The 11,925-nt window shown below is 37.8% G+C and overlaps 1 protein-coding gene across 1 annotated transcript; it reads left to right on the top strand.

The window, feature by feature from the left end:
- Positions 1–544: 544 nt before the first annotated feature.
- LOC133297758 (CST complex subunit CTC1-like) lies at positions 545–11,375 on the top strand. Its single transcript, XM_061496955.1, has 7 exons — positions 545–1,060; positions 1,178–1,822; positions 1,911–2,002; positions 2,282–2,483; positions 2,558–2,672; positions 3,409–3,674; positions 11,205–11,375. Exons 1-7 carry the CDS (start codon positions 545–547, stop codon positions 11,373–11,375), a joined length of 2,007 nt encoding a protein of 668 aa, XP_061352939.1.
- The last annotated feature ends 550 nt before the right edge of the window (positions 11,376–11,925 follow it).

The following is an 11,925-nucleotide window of genomic DNA, read 5'->3' on the forward strand; positions in this document are numbered from 1 at the left end:
GACTGTGTGTGTTAGGATGAATTGGAGGAAAGCTAGACCTGATTTTCTTCCAATATTGCAGATGGTCCCTTTTTAGTCCTTTTCCCCTATATCTTCCTTTATTTCTTTCTTTACTACTCATTTTTTTCCTTGTTCTTCTTTTCTTTTATTTCACTTCTTCTCTCTTCATTTTTCTTCTCTTTTTTATTTATTTTCTTTATTTTTATCTCTCTATTTCTTAAATTTCTTTTATGTATTTTTATTTTTGCTTTCTTATTTTTTATTTTTCTTTTGTTATTTTTTCTCTTATGTATTTTATTTTTGCTTTATTTTATTTTATTCTTAATTGTTTATTATTATGTTTTCATTTCTAGTATTATTTATATTTTTTAAATTTATTTTTATCCTTTTTTTCCTTAATTTTTTCGTACTTTTCATTTGGCTTCATCTATCACTGATCCCAACTAGTTTGGGATAAAGATGATGTTAATGTTGATTTGTACCCACTTGTGAACAATTTTGCGCTGCTAATGCTCCAATTCAATTCTTGCAGTATTCTAATAATATGAGGATGAGATCAAACAAGTCAAGTACTTTTGTTGAAGCTATACTTTTGCCTTACATTTTATTGCTTGCTGGGAAGAGTGGAATTTCACATCCATGCAATGTTTCAAGGGATAAGACAAAGGAACTTTCAAAATATTGTATCAGTGGTAATAATGAGGAGCAAGAACTTTCGAAATATTGTGTCAGCGGGAATAATGAGGAGCAGGTTTCCAATAAGAGACAGAAACTTATTAAGGAATCAGTAAGTTCATTGAAGGATGAGTTTCGCACTTCCATCTATGAGCTGAATGCTTGTTCTAACAGGGAGTCGAAAGAGAAGAAAATATGTGTCGGTTTGAATTCTTCTCATGATTTATCTTGTCTGGTTACTTTTAGGAGCCTTCAAAATGAGAATGTGATTTGTCCAGCTGTCTTGCGCTCTACATCATCTACAAAAGAAATGAGTTTTAATTCTAAACCCACTGCAAGGAAAATTTTCCTGGAGTTCTCATCTGATAGATTCTTTAAGTATCAGGTATTATATTTGCTCTCTTTGACTTGCTTATATAGGTCAGTAGGCATTAACTATGTTTTTATTGTGCTTCCCTTTGTAATGTGAATGAGTATTAATTCACTTTCTACTGCACTTCAGTCGTTGCATATTGGTGGTTATTACATCATAGAACATGATAGAAAAGATTGCTTCTGCACTACAAAAGATGATGGCTATGGCAGCAGTGGTACTGCTAAATTTCTCGTTGATTCTGGAAAACATATCTGGAGCCTTTCATTTATTTCTGATGAGGTTCTTTTCGATTATAAATCAGAATATACAACTGCAAAAGATTCTTTATCTCCTACCATTGACGGGGTTTTGCCTAAAATTCAAATTGAACAACTTCTGCTGAGGTCCAATGATGATTATTCAGGTGTCTGTTCAAATGTTTGTCTTTATCTGCCTATCAGTCATACAGGTTTCCTGGATGATAAGATTATAGAACCAGAAGATAGTCAAAGTCTGCAACTTGCAATATCAGAAAAGAGTTCTAACATTTCTTTGAGCACTGGGACTGCAGTGGCTACGGCTACTTTCTGTTCTGGGTCTCTGAGTTCAAACTGCTTGTTTCCTGAGGGCAAGTTGATTTCTCTCGAGGGTAATGTGGTTGAAATTCATGACATTGGCTTTAACTTCTGCAACTCGCGCTCAAGTGGTGCAAGCCTTGACGCTCTTCAATTGAAAGACCTTGTTGGAACTAGGAGGAGTTTCTGCATTCATGTTTTAGTGCATCATCATATTGTAACTGCAAGCCCTTCTCACCCAATTTATATATTTATATTATGTGCTTATTTTTGCAACTTACTCATGTTAATTTATTTCTTTTTAGGTGAATATTTTTGGTTCTATAAGTAAATATGCTTTTCCTACTGGTTTGGGACCCGGTGTAACTGCAACATTTCATCGAATTCTTGATGCAAGGTATGCACTGGAGGCCTTGAAAAGAGATAATTGGGCTCCAGTTATTATTTCACTGCACTGTAACAGAAATAGTAATATTGGCAGTTGTGAACTCTGTAAAAAAGAAATCTCATTGATTAGGATGCTTTGTGTACTTTTACATGCCAATCTGCTCTTTCTATTCAATTTTACTCTTCCATTTTCCCATATGCTCTTACATGAAGGACTCATCCTTCTAATGATTATATAAATTTTGTTTAATTTTGCAACAAATTTGATTGCTTATCTTTGCTTCTGCAGGGCCCAAAATAAATTTATGCTGCTGCCTGTGTCATTTATTGTAATAAAATCGATGAAAGTATATGATAAACAATGTAGTGACAGGTCCTCCAATTTAAGACCTACTAAAGATGCATACAATGCATCTCAAGATTATTTCTCTTATTTGATTTCTCAATTGCCTCAGTGCCAGAGTCATACTCAAATAGTGCTTCGATGCAGGGTAAATTCTTTTACATTTTCTAATGAACATTTGTGCTATCGGGAAGTTATTTTTACTGCTTTTGTTATGAACAGGTTGTTGCAGTCATTATTTTAGTTCTGGAGAGGAAGAACACATATTCAAATTCAGAAACAAAAAATAATACTCTCGGGACTCTTCTGGACATTCCACTTGCTGGTTTTTTGTTGGGTAAGGTACTTGTAATGTAGATCAAGTCCATTCGAATTGTTACTTGAGAGAAGTCAGCTAAGAACAACTCAATAACTTTCTATGTCTTGGATGTGCATGTCTTCTGTAGGTATCCGTATTCGACATATTTTTTAAATTATTCCACATAAATTATGTCCACTTTTTGGCTTGGTTGAGATTATCTTTCCTAGCTTCTAATCTTGAGCTCGTATTGCTCTTTATTTTATGACATTCGGATTCCTTATCTGTATGTGTACTTATGATTTATGATCATATTTATTCACTTGGAAGCAACTTGTGTGATGATGTCTCTGATATACATGGTATTTATCATCGATTGTACATTTCATCAAATTCTTCCGGGAGTCAATAAGCGGTGCTTATATTCGTGCGATAGAAAATTTTACAGAAAGAGAAATTTGATATGGACTATAGAATTGCACAATATTTTAACCAAGGTATCATCATGCAAGGATTCAGATAAGTAGTATTGAGATAGGGTTGGCATGTGTGCTTTCTTCAATCACGTGGTAGATAATACTTGTCCCTAGGACAATCAATTTGACATCTAAAAGCAAGCTTCGTTTCTATGATTCTTCAATTGCAGATCCTACCAAGCAAACTCACCATCTCCACTTTTTCATATCTCGTTTTTTGGACCCCCACTATATGCTAGCTTCTCTCAGAAGTTTTTTGTTTAATGATATTTTCTCTGGCATTTTGATGTTTCATGCAGATGATGGGTCATCATCATGTTGTTGCTGGGCTAATGCTGAAAGGGCAGCAACTTTGTTGGGACTACATGAAGAACTCACCACATCTTATCATCTAGAGAGAATTTTGAAGAATTACAAGAGAATTACAGTGAAAAACCATGGATTATCAATTTATTCTCCTTACCAAGATCTTGTTGTTTCTGTTACTCCCGACAATGCACTTTGCATTTCCGATGAAAATCTCCTCAAGTTCATAATCTTCAATGCATGTGTCGGCAGAATATGGGTGAGTTAAGATATATTATATGCATATAGGAATACATCATCCTTCATCATGCTATGCATAATAAGGGTAGGGATTTTATTATGGGTGGAGTCAATATTAATTATGAGTATTAATTGAAATATAAAAATTATGAATAATGTATTGCACACAACCCAATGTACACGAGTCTATTGTATAGATTAAGCCAAATAAAAGAATGACTAAACTAAACAATGTGGGACTAATTATAATACAATAGCCTATTTACAACACTCCTCCTTAAGCTAAGGAATGGATATTTATCATTCCCAGTTTGTTAGTGAGATCTTGAATTTTGTCAGTAGGAAGATCCTTTGTCAAGACATCTGCTAACTGACGACCATAAGAGATATATGGAGTAGTGATTAGTTCGCTATCTAGCTTTTCCTTAATGAAATGGTGGTCAATCTCAATATGTTTTATTCGGTCTTGTTGAACTAGATTCAAGCTATACAAATGGCTGACTTTTTGTCACAGAACAACTTCATAGGTCCTTCATGTTTCACTTTGAGATTGTCTAGAATAATCTTCAACCATAATAGTTCACAAATACCAAGAGCCATGGCCTGAAATTCTACCTCTGCACTTGACCGAGTAACCACACTTTGCTTCTTCCTTCTCTATGTGACTAGGTTGCCACATAGAAACATGCAATATTCGGAGCATGAACATCGATCAGTTATAGATCTAGCATAGTCCGCATTAATGTAAACTTGTTGGGAATCCTCTCCAAGGAATAGCCTTGAGGTACCAAAGAATCCTCTCCGCAGCATGCAAGTGTCTTTCCCTTGGGCCATGCATGAATTGACTAACTATGCTAACAGCATAAGCCGAATCTGGTCTAGTATGGATCAGATAAATCAATCGTCCTACCAATCACTTATACTATGCTTTGCCAACTAGATAGAGGATTCTCCTCTTCATTTCCCAATTTGTGATTTTGTTCAACAGGTGTGTTGGTGGCTTTATGCCCAAGTTTTCCAGCATTCTTTCAAAAGATCAAGAACATACTTTCATTGACAACGAAAAATATCTTGCTTGGAATAGGTTATTTCAATTCCCAAGAAATATCTCGGCTTCCCAAGGTCTTTGATTTCAAATTTGATAGTTAATCTTTCCTGTAAGAGGCGCCTATCCACTGGATCATCACCTGTTATAATGATATCATCTTCATAAACAAAAAAGAACAGTTAGTTTTCCTTGCTGGGAATGTGTTACAACTCAGTACCAATTCACAAGATAATGGAAAATGAAATACTAAAATGAATTACTGTTATGTGTAACGCCTGACAACTTGCAAGGATCAACGACTGTCCCCACACACTAATACGAGACTTCTCAGCGTGCTTTGTCTTCACTCGCACACTTCCCGGGAAAACTTCCCAGGAGGTCACCCATCCCAGAATTGCCCCAAGTCAAACACGCTTAACTATGGAATTCTTCCGTTCCGGGCTACCGAAAAGTAGATGCATCTTGTTAGTATAGGTAGTACCAATTAATTCTTATAAGCTATTCCCGACTGTATCGTCCCATACCAACACAGTCTCAGGAATCCCTCTCTTTTGAGTGTTGATTCGATTCATTCATGTACTTCCGTCGCTGGAAGCCTGCTAGGAGCCGCTCATTGTCCATGCCCTTTCGCACCGGCGATCACTCCCCGCCCTCGTCAGCGCCCAGGATGTTACATTATGAATTATGCTAACACTAATACATGATTGAAGACACTAAAATGGAATTAGGAATAAGGGAAATGCTTACTAACCATGTTGCAGTGACTAGATTACATGTAATATAAGATTGTGAAACGAGACATTAATATCCTATTACATGTGAAACGACCCATTATGACTGGATTGGTGCTTGAAAGGATCATCTTGGAGAATATTGTTGGATTGGAACCCTTGGGAGAGAGTGAGGCCTCTCCAACTGCCTCACGACTATCCTTTTACATTTTCTGCAATTTTCAAGTTGTTTCATAGCTCATTGTAATTTCTTCGTTTCTGAAACTGTCTCTGTTTTGCTGTATTGTAATTGTCTCTCAAAGATTATATGAAACTCTGATGTTATTCAGGCCAAAAAGAATTATGTTCTGCTATTTTTATTGATTTTGTAATTTGGTCTGTATCACAAGACAATAGCCTATTTACAACAGTAACAATTAGTAGTAGTCTGTATTTATGGGTGATTGATTCTGTAATCATAGGATTCCTTTATGAGTGATATGAACCTCACCAAGAATAGTGAGACCCAAGACCAATTTAGTTAGGATCGTTTCTACAATTAGGAATTTAAAATAAGAAATAAAGAACCTTGACCCATTATCTATGGAAGATAAGAACCAAATGTATAAGAAGGATAAAGACGCCACACTCAAGAAAGAAGAAGGTGAGTGATAAGTCTGGTTTGAACGCCACAAGAACAAACTTCTTGATAAGTTCAGAGTTCTAGATAAGAACCAAAGAGAAGAAACCTCTCTATTATATTATAACTTCAAAATCTGATTACAAGAGTTATATCCTCCCTTATTTATACTTGGAACATCCCTCCAAGAATAGGAAAAGACTTTGCAAATGAAAAGACACTAATTTAAAGTTGACAACTTGGAAAAAGGAAAAGACTCTAATCAGCCCACTAAACATTAATGACGTTGGAAATGTGAATCAACCCCACTAAGCATTAATAACATTGAAAATGCTTTCAGCCCACTAAACATTAATTGACATTGGAAATTGCTACTCATTCCACTCAACCTCCCTTGCATTGATGACATTGACTAAATTCTGATTATGAATAAATTTGGGCTTGATGTCTTCATGATTAGCCCACATTTGCTGGATCAACCCACTAAGAGCTTCTTTAAACTTCTTGGCCCTTGATATTGTGATTGGCCCATTTGGCAATTGCAATGGATCACTAGGTGTTGTCTCCTTATTCTTATCATTCCCTCCCTCTTCAAAAGGATTTGTCCTTAAATCTGCACCTACATCAAAATCTGGGCCACATTGAAGAACGTTGCTACAGAAAGTACCCTCACTTGAAGCCACCACATATGAACTTTGCTCAAACAGATGTTGTGCCGCCCTCTACCGGATCAGTGACTATTTCCGCTGCAGACTATGAGGCCCTTCTCCAGAAGAGTTCTTCTCAGCCACCTGCTCCAGATACTGGTAATCATGTTGCTTGTTTTTCTCAATCGTCTCTTGGACCCTGGATAATAGACTCAGGTGCTACTGATCATCTTTGTGGTAATAAGTATCTTTTTACTTCCCTTACCTTTTCTAATAATCTTCCCTCTGTTACTCTTGCTGATGGCACCAAGGCTCCTGCTCGTGGCATTGGGCAAGCCGAACCCACTCCCTTCTTGACTTTAACCTCTGTTTATTACATCCCTGGCATTCCTTTTAATTTAATTTCTGTTAGTCAATTGACCCATTCTCTTTCTTGCTCTATCACCTTTTCTAAACAATCTTTTTCTATGCAGGATCCGGGTACGGGGAAGACGATTGGAGCGGGCGGTGAGTCACGAGGTCTCTACTATCTGCATGCACCCTCTGCTCCAGTTGCATGCTCTCTCACAGAGTTTCCTGAGCTTCTCCATAGCCGTCTGGGTCATCCAAGTCTCTCGAAGCTTCAGCATATGGTTCCTTTTTTGTCAGGTCTTAAGTCTTTGAATTGTCAGTCTTGTCAGCAGGGAAAACATACTTTGCTAGTAGAGTCAATAAGAGAGCTGCTGCTCCCTTTTCTATTGTTCATTCTGATATTTGGGGTCCGAGTCGGACTATGTCAGTTTTGGGTTTTTAGTATTTTGTAACCTTTATTGATGATTTCTCCCGCTGCACTTGGGTTTATTTAATGAAAAATCGTTCTGAGTTATTTTCAATTTATCAAAAGTTTTGTGCAGAAATAAAAACTCAATTTGGTGCTTCTATTCAAATCTTGCGCAGTGATAATGCAAAAGAGTATGTGTCTCTTGAATTTTCTAAATTTCTGGATACACATGGGACGATACACCAGACTACCTGTCCCCACACTCCACAACAAAATGGAGTCGCTGAACGTAAAAATAGACATCTAGTTGAAACTGCACGTTCCCTTCTCATTCATATGAACGTCCCACTCCGTTTTTGGGCAGATGCTATTATCACCTCATGTTTCCTTATCAACCGCATGCCCTCTTCTGTGCTAAATAATGATGTTCCCCACAGTATTTTGTTTTCCGGAGCACCTTCTTATCCTCTGCCTTTACATATTTTTGGTTGTACTTGTTTTGTTCATGATCTTACTCCAGGTAAAGACAAGTTGACATCCAAGGCCTTCAAATGTATTTTCCTTGGGTATACACGTTTTCAAAAAGGGTATCGTTGCTATTCTCCTGATCTCAAGCGTTATATCGTTTCTGCTGATGTCACTTTCTTTGATCAGCAGCCTTTTCACTCTACTCCGTCTCCAGTGTCACAGGTTGATCAGGTCTTTCCTGTTCCTTTTCTTGACTTGTCTTTACCAGCTGCAGGTGACCCTATTCCAGAGGAACAACCCATTACCTCCATACCTGCAGATCGTCCTCTCCTCAAATACCAGCGTCGTCAGCCTGCACTTCCTCCGACTTTGCCTCTTGATGACTCATCGCCCTTTCCCGTCGGCTCTTCTCCTCCGGATCCTCCATCAGAGACTCCTCCCATTGCCCTTCGGAAAGGTATTCGATCCACTCGAAATCGTCATCCCCTTTATTCTTTCTTGAGTTATGACAGACTTTCTTCACAACATTTTACTTTTGTTTCTAGTCTCTCTTCTGTTTCCATCCCTAAAACCACAGGTGAAGCACTATCTCATCCAGGTGGCGCCAGGCGATGCTTGATGAAATGCAGGCACTTCACTCCAATGGCACTTGGGATCTTGTTCGTGCTCCTCATGGGAAGTCTGTTGTTGGTTGTCGATGGGTGTTCACAGTTAAAGTTGGTCCTGATGGCACTGTTGATCGCCTTAAAGCTCGCTTAGTGGCCAAGGGATACACACAGATCTTTGGTCTTGATTATGGGGATACATTTTCTCCTGTTGCTAAGATGGCTTCTGTTCGCCTGTTTCTTGCCCTTGCCGCCATTCATCACTGGCCCCTTCTCCAACTTGATATTAAGAATGCTTTTCTACATGGTGACTTGCAGGAGGAAGTTTATATGGAGCAACCACCAGGTTTTGTTGCTCAGGGGGAGAGTTCTGGAATGATATGTAAACTTCGGAAATCTTTATATGGCCTGAAACAATCTCCTCGGGCCTGGTTTAGCCGCTTTAGTTCAGTTGTTGAATCCTTTGACTTAATCAGAAGCAAAGCCGATCATTCTGTCTTTTACCGGCATAGCTCTTCTGGCCAGTGCGTTTATCTCTTGGTCTATGTTGATGACATTATCATTACAGGCAGTGATCAGACCGGGATTGATCAGTTGAAAGAGCATTTATTTAATCAATTTCAAACCAAAGATCTTGGCAGACTTCGATATTTCTTGGGAATCGAAGTTGCACAGTCTAGGCGGGGCATTTCCATCTGTCAGAGGAAGTATGCACTGGATATCCTAGATGAGATTGACATGTTAGGCTGTAAACCCATTGATACACCTATGGACCCCCAATGTTAAGTTATTACCAGGACAGGGGGAGCCATTGCCAGATCCTAGTCGCTACCGCCGACTAGTTGGAAAATTGAATTATCTTACTGTGACAAGGCCAGATATCTCCTTCGCAGTGAGTGTTGCAAGTCAATTTCTTGATTCTCCCTGTGACTCCCATTGGGATACAGTTATTAGAATTCTCCGATATATTAAAAAGGCGCCAGGAAGAGGTTTATTATATACAAATAAAGGGAGTTCAGAGATCTCTAGTTATTCAGATGCTGACTGGGCAGGTTCTCCTTCAGATAGACGATCCACCTCAGGGTATTGTGTTCTCTTCGGAGGAAATTTGATCTCTTGGATGAATAAGAAGCAAACTGTGGTCGCAGATCCAGTGCGGAGGCAGAATATCGGGCAATGGCAAATGCAACTTGTGAGCTCATCTGGCTGAGACGATTGCTTAAGGAACTCCATCTCTGTGAACAAAGGCCTATGAAGCTCATTTGTGACAACCAAGCCGCTTTGCATATATCCTCTAACCCAGTCTTTCACGAGAGGACCAAGCATATAGAAATTGACTGTCATTTTGTTAGAGAAAAGATCCAGTCAGGGGAGATCGAGACAGCATTTGTCAATTCCAATGATCAACTTGCGGATGTATTCACTAAAGCTCTTAGAGGTCCCCGAATAGATCATATTTGTAACAAGCTGGGAGCTTTTGATATATATGCACCAGCTTGAGGGGGAGTGTTAGAAATAATATTAATTTATTATTATTAGAATGGTCTAGAATAGTCTAGATTGTGGGCTTGGCCCATTAGGTCATCCCATTAGGTCTTTTAGTCTCTATAAATAGAGAGCCTCCTTGTACAGTTATACACACTTGAATATACAATATATTTCAAATTCAATTAGACCCAAGACCAATTTAGTTAGGATCGTTTCTACAATCAGAAATTTAAAATAAGAAATAAAGAACCTTGACCGGTTATCTATGGAAGATAAGAACCAAAGGTATAAGAAGGATAAAGACGCCATACTCAAGAAAGAAGAAGGTGAGTGATAAGTCTAGTTTGAACGCCACAAGAACAAACTTCTTGATAAGTTCAGAGTTCTAGATAAGAACCAAAGAGAAGAAACTTCTCTATTATATTATAACTTCAAAATCTGATTACAAGAGTTATATCCTCCCTTATTTATACTTGGAACATCCCTCCAAGAATAGGAAAAGACTTTGCAAATGAAAAGACACTAATTTAAAGTTGACAACTTGGAAAAAGGAAAAAACTCTAATCAGCCCACAAACATTAATGACGTTGGAAATGTGAATCAACCCCACTAAGCATTAATAACATTGAAAATGCTTTCAGCCCACTAAACATTAATTGTCATTGGAAATTGCTACTCATTCCACTCAACCTCCCTTGCATTGATGACATTGACTAAATTCTGATTATGAATAAATTTGGGCTTGATGTCTTCATGATTAGCCCACATTTGCTGGATCAACCCACTAAGAGCTTCTTTAAACTTCTTGGCCCTTGATATTGTGATTGGCCCATTTGGCAATTGCAATGGATCACTAGGTGTTGTCTCCTTATTCTTATCAATGAGTGATTCACTATGTAATTAAGGATGATTGATTTCGTAATTAAAGGTGATTAATCTTGTATTTACGAGGAATCCGGAATAAATAGGGGAGAATGGGAGAGACCAGTGTCTCTCGAAAGTCCGGGTACATTGTTTCTTTCCTTTTTTGGCTGATTTTTGTAATGTTTTTACTGATTCGACATTTATGCCCCATTATTTGTACAGAATCATACTATTTCCCATCTTGCTTCATTTCATTTTCATTTTCCTTGGTTCCTCTTAAATATTTGGCTAAATAAGGCTTTTAACCTTATCTAAGCAGAATGTAGTTGCTAGTGTGATGGATGCAGAGGAAGTTAGACAGTTGGAGAAAGAATACCTTACAGAAATGGTGAATATGCAATCCGTGCAGAATATATGGGCCAAAGAAGTGTCCTGGCCTCGCACTTTGGCGGAGGCAAGGAATATGCTTCAGGAGCTTTTGAAAAGTTAGCACTTTGGATCAAACTGTGAGTGACTGTATGATTTTACATGCATTTATGTGAATAAACTAATTTCTATCTATGTAAAATATTGCAGAGGTAGCATACTGTAACTGGCTTTTTACTTGTATATAAGGTTTTTCTGATTATATTTTATCTAACATTCTCTGATGCAAATGTAATTTTAACATGGTTATAAATAGTTAACAATTTGTGTAAAGGGTTATGGAAGAATGTAGTTGAAACCCAATTTGGGACCTTTTTATTTTTCATTGTATAATCGACTGTAATCGTGTGTTCATCATATAATATACACTTATCAAATAACCACGAAGTTCAAAAGTTCTGAATTTTCAACAATGTCTTGAGTAGAGTATCATGTGTCTTGTGGAATCTTTGTCAAAACCGTGACACCGTCTCGCATGCACCTTCCAAAGGAGGTTGCATCCATGCCCCTATAAGCGCAGCCATTGATAGTATTAAATGACATCAAGGGCAGGAATCAATCGGTTTATTGCATAAGAATTTGTAATTCATAAAATTGGTCGCGGAAAACAAACA

This window comes from Gastrolobium bilobum, unplaced genomic scaffold (genome assembly GCF_033153095.1).
Source record: "Gastrolobium bilobum isolate Gb01-03AN ecotype WA unplaced genomic scaffold, APGP_CSIRO_Gbil_v1 utg65677, whole genome shotgun sequence".
Taxonomy (NCBI): Eukaryota; Viridiplantae; Streptophyta; class Magnoliopsida; order Fabales; family Fabaceae; genus Gastrolobium; species Gastrolobium bilobum.